Source organism: Eulemur rufifrons, chromosome 19 (genome assembly GCF_041146395.1).
Source record: "Eulemur rufifrons isolate Redbay chromosome 19, OSU_ERuf_1, whole genome shotgun sequence".
In the NCBI taxonomy this organism is placed as follows: domain Eukaryota; kingdom Metazoa; phylum Chordata; class Mammalia; order Primates; family Lemuridae; genus Eulemur; species Eulemur rufifrons.
Window position 1 is genome coordinate 109,028,627 of NC_091001.1, and position 15,529 is coordinate 109,044,155.

At 37.5% G+C, this 15,529-nt stretch overlaps 1 protein-coding gene across 2 annotated transcripts in view; it reads right to left on the reverse strand.

Annotated features, from left to right (window-relative positions):
- Positions 1–426: 426 nt before the first annotated feature.
- TAF1B (TATA-box binding protein associated factor, RNA polymerase I subunit B) overlaps positions 427–15,529 on the reverse strand; it is a 69,597-nt gene continuing 54,494 nt past the window's right edge. For both annotated transcript variants that reach the window (XM_069494518.1, XM_069494517.1), the window contains 6 exons: positions 14,172–14,349; positions 13,539–13,585; positions 11,464–11,554; positions 8,816–8,886; positions 7,750–7,969; positions 427–1,052 (listed from right to left, as the gene is read on the reverse strand). In XM_069494518.1, coding sequence (XP_069350619.1) covers positions 848–1,052; positions 7,750–7,969; positions 8,816–8,886; positions 11,464–11,554; positions 13,539–13,585; positions 14,172–14,349 — 812 coding nt within the window. In that variant the 3' untranslated portion in view covers positions 427–847. The remainder of the gene's footprint in view (positions 1,053–7,749; positions 7,970–8,815; positions 8,887–11,463; positions 11,555–13,538; positions 13,586–14,171; positions 14,350–15,529) is intronic.

Below are 15,529 nucleotides of genomic sequence, written 5' to 3' on the forward strand. Positions count from 1 at the left end.
CTTAGAACGTGCCTGGAACACAGAAATTGCTCAGTCTCTGTTGCGTAAATAAATAAACTCTGACCAAGAATGCCTGCTTTTCCAATATCCAGGCGTTATAAGTCTTTATAATCTTTGCCAACAGATGTGAGAAATAGTACCTCTTTAATTTGTATTTCTTGAATGAGTATAGTTGAATATCCTGTTTTTTGGGTTGGCCTTTGTGTTTTTCTCAGAAAACTGTCTTTCCATATATCTTGCTCAACTTCTCTTTTTCCCATTGCTGTGGAAGAGGTATTGATACATTAAAGAAATTATTGCTTTGTCCCATCATATACTACAAATATATTTTCCCAGTTTGTCCTTTGTCTTTGACTTTGTAGTCATGTTATCAATCTTTTCCTTTTAGCTTCTGGGTTTGAGACACGCTTAGAAAGTCTTTCCCTGTTCCAAGATCATCAAAGCATTCATATTTGTTTTCTTCTAATACTTTTATATATTTATATATAAAAGATTATAATGTTTAGATCTTTGATATGGGATTTAACTTGGGGTATAAAGAGTAAGGAAGTGATTTAGTTTAAAAAGTAAATTTAGCTTTATAATACAATAAATACTAATTTCTAGATATCATTATATAATTTATTGTTTTAACTTTCTCAAAGAATATTCATAATTTGAAAAATACAAAGCTCACCTGTTTCACAAAATAAACTTTTATAAGCACACTGATACATAGGTATATATGTATGGATGTGTATCTATATGCAATAAAATTATATATTCCACAATTCTTTGGAAGTCATATTGCAATTTGACATTATCACTATTAAAGTATTTTTCCAAAAAAGTTTCCATTTCATTTTTCTCAATGCCTTCTTGCTTTCCTGGATCTGCTAGATTTCTTTTTTGTTTTACTGTATTTGTTTTTAAAAAGTTTCTTTTCAATTAAGCTCACTTCTTCATGGAGTAAGGAGGTCTTTATTCTTAGCAGGAAGGAGAAGAGATTTAGTATAAACTGGTAACTCAGAGAAAAATTTGATTCTTCATAGGTTGTCAAATGTTTACAATAGCTAGAAGGAAAAGAAAAAATAGTAAGTTCTCTTTAAATGGTAATTTAGAAATGCATGCACAAACCCCTAAACTTCTCCCAAATAATTTAGCAAATATATATGGTCAGACTTAAAATAGTACTCTGAGCTGGAAGGAAAGTTAGAATAATTTGGTAAAACTCCTTAACCCTACGAAGGAAAAATTTTTCACAGTGTCCACGGCCACCATGTAAGGGACACAGGTGGTGCTGGGAGCTGGGTCTCATGACTCCTCACCCAGAGTTTCTTCCACTCCAGATGGGTCACTACCCCACCTTCTTACCATGATCAAGGCAAACAAAAGCATACAAGAAGAGATTCTGAACATATTCTCAAAATAAACTAAAGAAAACAAATAATCCCTGACTCTCAGTCAAAATAAGAACACAGGCTTTATAATGTAGCTTTGCAATTCTGTATATATTGTAGAAAAAAGAGTTTACCAAGCAATTTCACTTATTTTAAAATAGTCAAACCTGAATCTGATCAAATCTCTAACGCTAACTGTCAATCTCTACACCAAATTATAGGCAATCCAGGGATAGAGAAACAAGTTAAATAGTATCATATGGCTGTCATCAGTAAAATCCAGACTATGGGAAATTTTACAGGACACACATGACGGGGATTACTCAGCAAGTACAGTGTAAGAAGGGAAAAGAGAGAGAGAGAGAGAAAGAAGGGGACCTTATGAACTAAAACACTTAAGGGCTATATCAACCACATAATATACGGGCCTTATTTGAATTATATGACAACTGGGAATATCTACACATTGACCACATGTTTGATAATATTAAAAAATTAGTATTAATTTTTTTATGTCTGGTTAATAGCATTATGGCTTTATTTTTAAAAATATTATGGTGTTTGGGATCGACTTCCAAATAATGGGGGGCAAGGGGTGAAGAATTGAGTTGGGGCCTGGGTAAAGCAAGTCCAGTCACGTTACAACTGTTGTCGCTGGGTGACAGGGACAGGAGGGTTCTTTATACAATTCTTTCTACTTTTGAGTACACTTAAAGTTGCCCATGATAAAGTTTAAAAAACAAGTAACCAAATAACATACAGAAGCTACAAACTTTGAGATACTGATTTACATAACATGCATGCCTAAGTTCCTGAACATCTATATTTGCACACAAAGCTCTGCCACCCATCAGCTGTGACTATGGGCAACTACTCTTGCTTCTCTCAACTCTAAAACAGTAAAACAACCACCACCACCAATAGTACTTACACACTCCATAAGGTTTATAAAAATATTAAATAAGAATATATATTAAGCACTTAATCCAAGGCTTGGCACACAGTAACAGGTCAAAAATGTTCATTTCTCCTATTCTCCTTTAAAAATTGATTATTTTTGTTTTCACTTAAAATCTTAAGGCTATTTTAAGTAAAAATACACAATAAAGCCAATATCCTACCATGTTCACTGGTAGGAAATTTAAAAGTCTCAAATGTTTGTTCATTGATTGGTTTAATAAAGATCAAATATAAACCTTTAAAGTAATTCTTACAAATATGGTGGCCTCTTGCTTTTCTACTTTTCTAATATTTTAATTTCAGCTATATTGAGAGAGGTTCTTTCAGACAAAATGTCATCACAAAAACGGTAAAAGTATTGTTTCTCTTACATGGGGACCATGAGGAAAGCTCTACTTCTACACCAGAAAGGTATACAAATTATCTGATTGACTAGTAATACCTTATAATGGATTATATTCTTTATCATAAACTCAGGAAAGTATCCTAAAGTCATGAAATAAAACTAAGTTTAAACATATAATAATTTGCTATTGCCAATTATTTTACTGAGTAGAACAAGTGATGTCCCTTGAGCTCCAGCATTTAAAATAAAGGCGTGGCAAACGGATGTTGTAAGAATATGTTTATATAAAAACTTCATGCAAGTGGATAAACATAGGTCTAAATTTAAAAGAAGGGAGCAGTGTAAAGGTACAACTTTCCTTATGAGAAGTTCAAATATAAGTAAAAGGAATAGTTTGAAGTCTGCACACAAACAGTAAACCTGGTAACACAAGTTAATGTTTTGGTGGTCTCAAATATGTTGAAATTTAGCACTTTTTTTTTTAAGAGGCGAGGTCTTGCTACGTTGCTCAGGCTGGAGTGCAGTGGCTATTTGCAGGCGCAATCACAGCATGCTACAGCCTCAAACTCCTAGGCTCAAACGATCCTCCCACCTCAGCCTCCCAAGTATTAATAGCTAGGATTATAGGTGTGTGACACTGTGCCCGGTTAAGCATATGACATTATTTTAGTATTTTTCTTTACTACAGTTTTAAGAAATAGTTAAAATTCAATTTTTAAAAATTCAAATCAAATTTTTGTGGGACAGCCAAAGCACCTCCCTTCCCTGTGGAATACTATTAGAAAACCACTGCTCTACCTCTTCCTATGGAAGGACTCATGAACTGCCCCTCTCAGCGCCATCGCCTATGGCAGGTCTGTCGACCTAGCCAATTGTCATAACTGGCCTAGTTTAGTTTCAGATGGGACCTCTATAAATGTGAGCAGTAGTGAGGGCTTTTCAATTCATTGAAAGTGTTAGCTCTGCCTCAGGTAGGAAGGATAAACAGCTTCCCATATCTGAAGTGCTCTTGTGGACTTTCTCTGCTTAGTTCCCAAGGTCTGAGTGTAGTCATAATTATTTTACAGTAAATGCTCGTTTCTTTTGAACCCTCAGAAATAAGTCCTCCTATATAAGAAAATTCTCTACATAGCTTAAGATTTGCTCTCTTAAGCATTAAAAACTTTTCATCTTTATAATTTTGGATAGAAATATTTAAAAACTGAGTTATATATTACTTGGTTGTCTTAAATAGCATATTCAGCATAATATAATTATTTTTAGCCTTTACAATTAAATTATTGTAAGTTGTCCCTTTTTATTGCAGAAATATTAGAAAATATGGCTATGAAAAACAAACCCAAAGAAAATGCACACAGCACCTTGGAGCATGCTCTGTGCTGAAGTAGAGACAGATTTCAGCTTTATCTATTGATGCAGTCATGAGCTGTGTGTCATGAATGAACTTCAGACCACTGTCATTTGAGTTCTTTTGTCTGCTTTGGATTCTGATGCTGGCTCCTCTACTGTCTGTCAGAGAATGTCATTTAGGTTTGCTGTCAAGATGTCTATCAGCACAGCACCTCTCACACTCACCTCCTTTGTTTCTTTGGATGGCTGGGAGTTTGGAAATCAGACAACTCAGCCTAAAGGCAGAGTCAGCAGGCTCTGAGTGAGGGGCTATGGGGCTCATGAGAAAAGTGCATAAGCTTAGTCATGGTCTCAGTGATATTTTTATTGGTTGGCTGAAGCCTTTTTTGCTTACTCTGTGATTTGAGGTTGTGGTTTAAAATAGGCAAGGTTAACAGGTAAGTTTGGTGCATAAAGTCATGGTATTACTGAAACTTTGTCAATAGTTGAGTTTAGCTTATAGTTTGTACAGAGAAAAAAAATCTCAGCTGTTTGACAACTGACTATACCAAGGTCTAATTTTAACTCACTGTGTTATACTGCAGTATTAAATCTAAGAAGAGCATCTACAAATACACCCATGTACCCCATGAGGAAGCACAAAGGTATAGATCACCCCATATGCTGCTCAGGATTGACTCCGCAGCCAGAGGGAGAAGGCAGCCACATGCCAGCACCTCGCTGCCTTCACTTGGGGCCTCATGTTAGCACTCCTCACTGGCCAGGACTACAACCTTTTCTCCTCCTTTTGATGAAATCTTAAAATCTGGAATGCCATTGTACTGACCAAAGGAATGTATCACCTCAAGTGTAAAGCCATCCCTGGATTGGGGTTCTGGCCTTTCATAGTTGCTGCTGCTAAGACAGTGCTGCTCCTCAATCATTATAGGTACATCTAAACTGTTTTCTTTTTCCCCCTTTAGAGACAAAGTCTCGCTCTGTCTCCCAGGCTGGAGCGCAGTGGTGCGATCGTAACTCACTATAACCTAGAACTCCTGGCCTCAAGTGATCCTCCCACTCCAGCTTCGCAAAGTGCTGGGATTACAGGGGTGAGCTACCATGCCCGGCCTAAACTCTTTTTAAGCAGCAAATTTTAATATGGACAACTTTATAGTATCATCCGTATTTTCTACATTTATATATAATTGATACCATTTCACAGGGAGTGAAACTCTTCAATGATCAAGTTACCTTTTATTGAATACTTACTATGTGACAGACACCAAATATCTCATTCAATTCTCACAAGAACCTGAGGCAGGTCCTATTTTCCATTCATTTATTCGCTAAATACTTGGTGAGTATTTCCTGTGCACTTGGCCCTGGTCTAGCCACTGGGATTTTTCATTAAATAAAACAGAGGCCCTGTCCTCAAGGCCCTTACACTTTAGTGTGGGGAGGTAGATGAATAAGTGACATAAATATGTAATCTATTCAATAGTCACGAAAGCTACAAAGAAAAATAAAATAGGTCAGGGGGACAGAGAGTGATAAGGGGTGTGGGAGGAGGGTTGGTGTTATTTTAGGCAGGATGGTTAAGAAAGGCCTCTCTGAGGAAGTTTAATTTGAGCAAAAACCTGAAAGAAGCAAGCCCATGTGGATATATGGGGGGAAGAACATTCCAGGCACAAGGTACAACAGGTGCAAAGGCCTGCCTCCGGTGTTTGGGGGAGTATTTGGCAAGTTCAAGGAGCAGTTTGGAGGTCACTGCGAGCACAAGGTGACAGCAAGGAAGGTCAGAGCACACGGGGGCAGGTCAAGCAGGCCTTGTCGGCTCCACCGCATTTCTGGAGCCGCTGGAGGTTTTGAGAAGAGGAAAAGATCAGTATTACCCCCATTTTTACAACTGGGGCAACACAGATGTAGAGATGGTGAATAACCTGCCTACAACTAGCAAGTAGCAGAGCTGGGATAGGAACAGTCAGATTCCATAGCATAGATTCCAAAGATTTCCAACATACAAGAAAGTTGAAAGAATTTTACAATGAACACCTGTATAGTCCACCAATTATCTCTGTAGTTTTAAATCCATATACTTGTCTTTACAGCTATTAAGACACTACAGAAGGAAGGTGGGGAAAACATACTCTCATAAAAAAAGATAACTTCTCTACAAGTGGACATAGAAAAGAAACTTCCTGAGTAATCTTTGTACCCACCTAGGATTTAGGATAGTGCCTTATTTTTTCAAGTATTCAAAAAATAGTTTTGGAGTTGATTTTCAGTGCAATTAAAGAAAAAACTTTTGTGCTTTGGGGAGTAATAAGTTCCTCCCTACCTACTACCTGATGAAATTTTCAGAGTCATATGAAAATAAATGACCTAACAGTAATTTATACTGTATTATTCCAATATCCACCTTTTATAGGGAATATAAACCTCTTCAGAAAAAGTAAAGAGAAAATAAAGAGGCAGCCTGTCACAGTCAGAAGTCTGAGAATGCACTGAAGCCAGCGTGCCAAAGAGGTGATAATTAAATCTGATGTAGTCAAAAGCTTGCGTGTCTTACCATCTGGACACTACAGGGTTTTTACTATGTCCTACATAGATTACTTTCCTCAATACGGTTTCCTATCTTTAATCCCACTTTATCCAGACTCAATAATAATAAAAGTATGCTTTGTTTACTAGACTTCACACACCCACATTCAGTAGATATGAGGCAATAATCTAAACATAAAACATGAAAAACATGAAATCAAGGAGGCAAAGTTTAATGAGGAACAGGGTATTTGGCCACTCAAGTGTCTCCCCAGAGATTTCTTATTAGTTGCAAAGGGAAAAATAGTAATTATACTGTGGAGAAACCACACACTACCTTGACCAAGTGATCAGTGTTAACATCCTAGGGACAAATGGACACCCGGTCTCCAGATGCCATACCCTGAGGAGCAACACCTCGAGGAAGACCCAGCACTGGTTTTGGCCTGGGATGCAGAACCTGCATCTAAACGTGAGGAAGCATTACACACAACCATTCTGAGAAAGTCTATAAAATAACTTGACATTTTGGAGAATACAGGCCAATGTCAAAAAAGACAAAGGCCGAGGAAAATCAGATTAAAGGGGACTAAAGAGATAAAATAAACAAACGCCATATCTGTTCTTGAACTTTATTTTTTATTTTTATTTTTTTTATTATTCACTTCCCCACTGGTTTCTCTTAGGATCTATCCCTGAACATGATCCTGCTATAAAAGGGCACTATTGGGACTACTGACAAAATTGGAATATGGACTGTGATTTAGATAAAGGTATCACATCAATATTATATTTCCTTAATTTGATAACTGTACTGTGGTTGCTTAAGAGAATATCCTTATTTTTAGGAAATACTTACAGTATTAAGAGAAAAAAGGACATGATATATGTCACTTATCCAGAAAAAGAAATAATATGTACCAAAAAAACACCGTGCATTTTCCTGAGCATGCACTGACACTTCTACTGTTTGGTTAATTTAGCTAGGAGGAACAGTTTGTGCTAATTGTGCTTCGTCATCTTTCTGGATTTTTATCAGCTTTCCTAAAACTCTCACACAAAACTCAAAGGATAAATTCTGATTTTCTTGACTGTAGGCTCAAGAAGCTTCTAATTCCAACAAATAACCTATCTGGCTCTTATTATAGTTAACTGAATAAATTATATGTGACTTTTTCTAAAAGCATTACATACCCTTTACAGAATTTCTGCGTACTAAGCCAATACGATGAATTCTTGGTTAGCAGTGACCGGCCTTTCTCCTTCAGGACTCCCTGGAGGCTGTGTCCATGGAAACAAGTTCTATCAGTGTCTTCTTCAGTCCAGTTGAACTGAAAACTTGAGGGTTTTTTTTTAACAGTTGGTGTCCAATCAACCAGCGCGCTAAATTGTTTTTGTAGATTCACCACCATGTCTGGAAACGGAGGAAAAAAGGAAAGGAATAAAATAAAAACTAATGTCAAACCACAACTAAAGCCTGGAGTTTACTTGATAGGAATGTACCAATGTTGGTTTTGACAAATGTACTATGGTAATGTAAGAGGATAACATTAAGGGAAATTAAAACTAGATGAGGGGAATGGGGGAACTACTTTAAAATGGTTAAAATGGTAATTTTATGTCATGTATATTTTACCACTATTTTTTAATTTTACTTATTTATTTTTAGAGACAGGGTCTCACTCTGTTGCCCAGGCTGGAGTGCAGTGGTGCAATCATAGCTCACTGAAGCCTCAAACTCCTTGCCTCAAGCAATCCTTTTGCCTCAGCCTCTCAAGTAGCAGGGACTACAGGTGCACACCACCACGTCCAGCAAATGTTTCTTATTTTTTGTAGAGACGGAGTCTCGCTATGTTACCCAGGCTGGTTTTGAACTCCTGGCCTCAAGTGATCTCCCTGCCTCAGCCTCCTAAAATGTTGAGATTACAGGCATGAGCCACTGTGTCTGCCCACAATTGAAAAAAAAAGAATATACAATCTAATGGCAATTCTACAAAGAATTCTAGAAGTCACAGAAATGTAGGGTTTTAGAATTTGGTAGGAACTTTAGCTCTGTTTTGAATAATGGCATGTTCCTGAAAGCGATTCCTATGGAGATTTCTTGCACAGGATGATGCTCCTTTGGATGTATATGTGCACTGACACATTTGTTTAAAAAAGTAAAAAAATTTACTTTATGAATTCACTGTTCAAATCCAGATATTTAGCTTTTCCACAACTGTGTTGTTATTTCATATTAACAAGGGGAAATTCAACTCACCTCTTCTTTTATATACTACTGGTTTGTCAATGAATGAGTAGTAGAGTGGCTTTTCACTTTTCCACATGTACCTGTACAAGGCAGAAAAACAGCTGGAGACGAAATGGACCTAAACATATTTCAGAGAACAGCTCCTCTGAAGCATTATCTGAAATTCCTGATATTCAGTGTAATAGTTCTGGCTCAGAACGGCCTATTGGCACATGTCTACACTGTCTCCTGAGCTTACGTCCTGGAAGGAAGCACCGACCGAGAGAGCAGGCCAGTAGAATGGTGTGCTCCTCCTCAAAGCCTCCCAGATGCTGAGTGATCTTGGAGAAGCTCTTGATAATACAAAAAGTACGGAAACGGTTTGCCTCACCATAAATTTCCCTTGTTGCTCACTCTCATAAAGTACAGCTGCCTAAGGAACAACTGTTCCTCCTTGCCTTTGCCCCAGTTGCCTTTTTGCTGAAGATTAAGTCATGGTACTTCGGATTCTGGCAACTCATACACAGTGAACAGTAAGTGCCAGTCTCTCTGGCACTTGACACCAGGAAATCCATCCTATTCCTGTTGTGAATGAGGAGGAAAGATCCTCAGGAAAGATCCAGGATGACACAGTCTCCTAACAATCCCTGCACTGACTCAACCTTTTCTTGTCTAGGGAAGGGCAGCTAGGGAGGTTCTGTAAAATGGAGATCCTGGATTGATCTGGCCCTTGGGGTTCCCTCCAGGACAAAGACTACGAGTCACCTGGGTTCCTACAGATCAGGGGTGGCCAGTCTGGACTCAGTCCAAAGAGTGGTGATTTACACTGCATATGCGTTATTAGCCCACAGCATATACTCTAGGAAGTAGGATCTTGGTAAGGGATTCCCTGAACAACCTCCTCCTTGAGGCCTGGTACCTCCCTGGAAAATGCCATTTTATAACTCGACCTACTTTCCTTCTAAGAGACAGGGTCTTGCTCTGTCACCTAGCCTGGAGTGCAGTGGCACAATCATAGTTCACGGCACCCTTGTACTCCTGGGCTTAAGTGATCCTCTTGCCTTAGACTCCTGAGTAAGTAGGACTACAGGCATGTGCCTCCATGCCCAGCTGATTTTTAAATTTTTTGTAGAGATGGGTCTTACTATGTTGCCCAGGCTAGTCTGGAACTTCTGGCCTCAAGCAATCCTTCTGCCTTGGCCCCCCAAAGTGTTGGGATTACAGGTGTATGCTACTGCGTCTGGTACTAGACTTACTTTCTTTGGCCACTAAAATGTTTCCTTAAATAGCTAAAGGTCAGTAAATTTTAGAAGTGCAACTGATTATACCACCACAACATGAACTGGGCCTCCAATAGCTATGTTTGAAGTAGAAGTTGGTGCCTGGTTTGGGCCAAGGAAAGCCTTGTCACCAATGAGACACCTGGGTAGCACGGCCCCTGAACACCTGGCCCTCAGGATCAGTTAGGACTGGGCCTGGCCAGCACCAAGAATAGGAAGACTGATTCTCTAAGATGACAGAACAAACTCTTGTTCTTACTGCTTACCCTTGTGCCACTGAGACCCACCAACTGAAGAGCCGCTCTTTCTCTGGTGAGGAAGAGGAAGGACCAGTTTCCTGGGACGCCATAGCTGTCAGAATAAATTCACCTCCACCCCTTTATCACTGTCCATCAAATCTGACCAGGGAAAACCTGTCTCTCCTCCCACTTTGGCAAGGATCCTCTTCCCCACAGTGCTTTATCCACCCCCGAGAGTCTGTTTCTCTATTGAAAAGCCCTCTGCAATTTAGAGGAAAAATAATCTAATTCTACCTCTGAACCATGACAACTGGATCTTAATTACAGTATATAAGTGGGCATTATCTCTATTTTAGTGATGTGGAAACTGGAACTAAACAAATTATCATTTCAACTAATCTCAGGAACCTTGATTTTTCTCAAAGGATATAAAATTACTTGATCAAATTAGTATTATTGTTAATTTACATAAAATACAGAGATGTTAACTTTTTCTTTAAAGTTTCACAGAGACTAAAAGACTCAACAAGAGGATAAGTGACTCACCATGGTCACATGGCTAGTCTGTAATGCAGTTAGGATTCAAACCTAGCACTGTCAATCGCTGAAGCTATGCTCTTGCCACTCTACCACAGTGAATCCATATGCGAATGACGGTTCAAAGAAAGTCAGTGACACTCACTGCATTAAATGTACTCGCTGTCTGCTTTCCTTTGTTTCAATTTTCATAGGGACCTTTATTTTCGGGGAATATTCCAATTACATATGTCACAGGGTAACATTTGTAATCTTTTTAATATTGGGAAGCGTAGATGGGAAATGACCAAATTTGAGAAAGGAGAATAGGGAGGAGTACTAGAAATGCAGGTGAGACTCATGCAAATTATAAGAAGTTAATTGCTAAGTACATTGTGGTACCCTAGATTGGATGCTGGAATAGAAAGAAGAAATTAATGGAAACACTGGTGAAATCCAAATTAAATCTAGTGTTTAGTTAATAGTAATGTAAAAAAGAAAAAAGTTAATTACAATGTAGGGCTAATATTTCTAGAAAAAATGTCACAAAGCTGATGAATCTAAACTAATGAAACTTCAGCTTTAAAATGTAAGAGACACAGAAATAAAGTAGGTGAGTCTAAAACCAGCAGAGATAACATACTTTGCCCTTGCTTCCTCCCATTTATGTTTTTTCTCATCAACAGTTTTCTTCATAACTTGGTACCACTTTCTGAAATCAAACCATGGCTTATCTGAAAGAAATAAAATCTAACATTATTAACCAAATAAATCACATTATAATAACATACATTGTTCATTTGAGTCTTCGTTCAATGACCTAGCTAAACACTTAAATAGTAACTCTTAGAAATTATAGATGGAGTCATTATCTGCATACTCCAATATGATTCTCCTGAGCAATCTGTCACTCCCCCCTCTAAGTTCCTACCTATATTGTGGCTCCAACTAGATTATGCTGAAATCATCTCTTTACATGTCTGTTTCTCCTACACTTGACTATTCCTATTACCCCCTTGAGAACAGAACATATGTTTTGTTTGTCCCCTCCTCCCCCCAAACCCAACACCCAGCACAGCGTCTGGCACATGATGGTGCTCCAATGTGGCAAATACATGAATTACGGGAAAAATGATCGATAAATGTGTAAAATGGTGTTATGGTAGCTGAATCCAGACTTCCAGTTTCATCAACTTCTTTTCCTAGTCTTCCTAATGATTCAAAGAATCTAGAGATAAGTAAGAAAGTAGATTGCACCGGATAGTAGGTGTGAGTGTGTGTTCAAGATGTAGAGGTCAGAGAGACAGCAGAATTGAATGCAGTCAAATATTAAAATTCACTCCTCACTCTTTTATTCAATCCATATGGGGATCATTCTCCATTATTCTCTAATGAAAATAATCTCTTTCAATGTCTAATTAAAAATATTTTCAACTGGCCAACATAATCATCCTCTAATCCAATATGATATTGTAGGCCATAAAGCCTTGAAAAAAGGAAACTACCAAAATTATAGAGAGGAAAACTGTAACAATTAATAGGACTCAAGGTTCTTTGATCTTGAGTAAGTCACAACTTCTCTAAATCACAATCTCCTAATCAATAATGTGGGGAGGCAGGGGATGGTAGTCAGCACGGCAGCAGAGAGAATGAGGACAACAATCCTTGCCCTGACGACAGCATAGATTTGAGGTTTACAAGGGAGAGAGGTCAAAGTGCTCTGTTTACTTTATACATCTACACAGTCTACTATCCCCTTTCAATATCAGAAAGGACATTAGAAGACAGCTAATTCAAACTTTCACTCTATGCAGAAGGCAACACAAGCAATGTACAGAAAGAAGTATTTTATACATATTCTGGAAAGAACTCACAAACTGATTACCACCATTAAACTCAAGCTCCGAAAACCAATGAATGTAAATCCTAGCGAGAATATTAAGAAATTAGAATCAAATTTAAGAATTCACATATTCCACTACACTTCACGGAGTTGCTCTTAGGCCAGTCACTATGTTAGGCACTAAAGATACATTTTTTAAAATAAGGAAGATATAGTCCTTCTCTGGAGGCTCACAATCTACCTATTAGTCTATCACTTACAATGTATTTATTATATGCCAGATATTCTTCTAAGCACTTTACAAATATTGGTAATCTAATAGGGACAGATATACTTAGGCCATTAGTTATAATACAATGTATTAAATATCTAGTATAAGTTTGGACAGGAGTAATTGGTTCTGATTTGGGAAGAGATGAAGTGGTGTGAAGTGGTGTGAAGAACAGGTAAAAGAATTTATGCTGCATCTTGAAGAATGAAAAGGGATTTGCTAGGGATTGAAGGGGAGCTACAGGGTAAAAAGGAAAGAGCATTCCAGATAGAGGGAACAGAAAGAGCAAAGGCTGAAGGCATCAGAATAGACAGGATGGTCAGAAAGCAGCCAGTAAGTTGAGTCTAGCATAACTAGTAAGTGTAAGTTAGGAATAAAAAGCAGGTTGGTCTTACACACAGTAGGAAGTCATTGACTTTTTTAGTAGCCTAGGGATATAATTAGATAATTATATGAAAAAATCATCCTGGTACAAGGTACAATTTGTATATATGTGTATGTATATGTATACATGTCTATTTTTCAAAGTTTCCTCCTTATATTTATTACATATTTTAATCTATCAGTTATAATCACTTTGAATTTGACTGATAAAAATTAGTACCTTTTTTGTTCTTTTTATTATATTTTTCAGCAAGATTAGACAAAGACCTGTATATAACAAAAAAAAAAAAACAAGTCAACTCAGAAATCACATATTTGGACAGTTAATTTTGAATTCTTCTGAGAGAAACGTATAGAACTGTAACTGATGCCAAATTTTAATGGAGAAGCAATCACTGAAGCAGGGACACTCTAAACACTGTCATTCTTTGCTGGCATTTGGGAGGGGGAAGATTACTTTACTTTCTAAAAAATCTTTGAGAGATATTAATATATAGTGCCAGAAGCCTAAAGGCATAGTGATAAAGTGCTGAATGATTCTTTAGGATTTATGATACTTTAAAATTCAGAAATCAGTGATGCGATGACAAACATTGCTACCTAAAGAACAATAGGAATAAAACATGATCAAACAACTGACAAACAGCTGAGTCAAGTATCATGCAAGAAGTAATTGTTACTACTAGTCAATGTTCTATAACAACTGACAGTCTCCATTTTCTATTGAGATAACATGAATTCCTTTACTCTCAATAATTAGGTAAAAGCAATTCAGTTTTTTTCCTTAGCTTCTTTTAAAAACTAAGATCAGCACAATAAAGTGTTACTTGTCATAATATTAACATACACTTACCATTCGAAATTGTCATCCAATAAAAAGAGCAGTTTCAACACTACTACAATGATAGCTACAGCTTGCACATCATATTTAACAGTTTTTGCCATTTTAGCTATAGGATCAAATGTCAGAAAATCCACGTCTCCTATTCCAGTCATTTTTATCACTTGGCAGGCTAAACCGTGCATTTCATCTGTTGAAGAACAAAACAGTTGAAATGTGAATTAAAATCTTTGGCTAACTAGACCACACTAATGTGTATAACCACAGGATAACCTTTATCTTAAAATATGATACTATGCTGGAGCCTGGAGACATACATTTTGTGAATAAACCAAAAAATGGTATCTGTATAGACAAACTAGTGACAGAACCTTGGCAAGGCATAGTGTTTTCTATTCTGACTTCCTAAAACATCTACTATTTGTAGGACACATCCTGGAACCCTGTAGACAGCTATACACCAGTGTTCTGTTGTTTCATCCATGTCTCGTCGATGTTTCTATAGTACTGTGTGCTTACCTGAAAATAATCCCCTTGAAAGACCAAAAACCTTCTCTAGGAATGTACATGTATCGGCTGGTACCCTGGCTAGCATACTGGAAGCCCTCAACGCATCATGTGCTTAACTAGATATACTGCTTTCCTAAAGAAATGACATGCTCAGCATAGACGGCATGTATTATTCAAGGCTGAATAATGTGGGAGTAGGAACCAGGAAACCTAAGGACCTACATTTAGACTTTCTAATCATTAGCTTTGTGCTTCTGGATTAGTCACTTATCCTCAGTTTCTTCACTTGTAAAATGGGTTACAATGAGGATAAACTGAGATTAAGTAAGATAGTACAAGTGAAAACTCTAAGTTACTAAACAAATTTATGTACTACCTAATCTAAGTACCTAATATGTACCACATCTTATTCTAATTAATTTCAAGTATGAGAACCATTATTTATAAGAGCATAATGAACTTGCATGGAATTGAACTGAATCTCTTACATCCATTCAGTCACCACGTCCTGTTGATTCCACTCCCTTAATGTAGCATATAATAACATGGTTAAGAGTAGACTGTGGCACTAACTGCCTGGAGTGGAGGTCCTGCTCCATAACTCACTAGCTCTGTGACCTGGGACAAGTTACATGACCATGTGTGCCTCAGTTTTTAAAATAATCTGAATAAAAAGAAGTAACAATAGTGCCTACTTCACAGTTATTGTGAAGATTGAATGAATTAATATACCTAAAGCATTTCTAAGTGCTGACTGCTCTCAAATCCATCCCCTTTTCTCTCTCCACTGTTGCTCCTTAGTTCACCCTCAAACATGGCGTCTCTTGTTCTGGTCTTACCCTGCTGTGTGGTCCAATCAT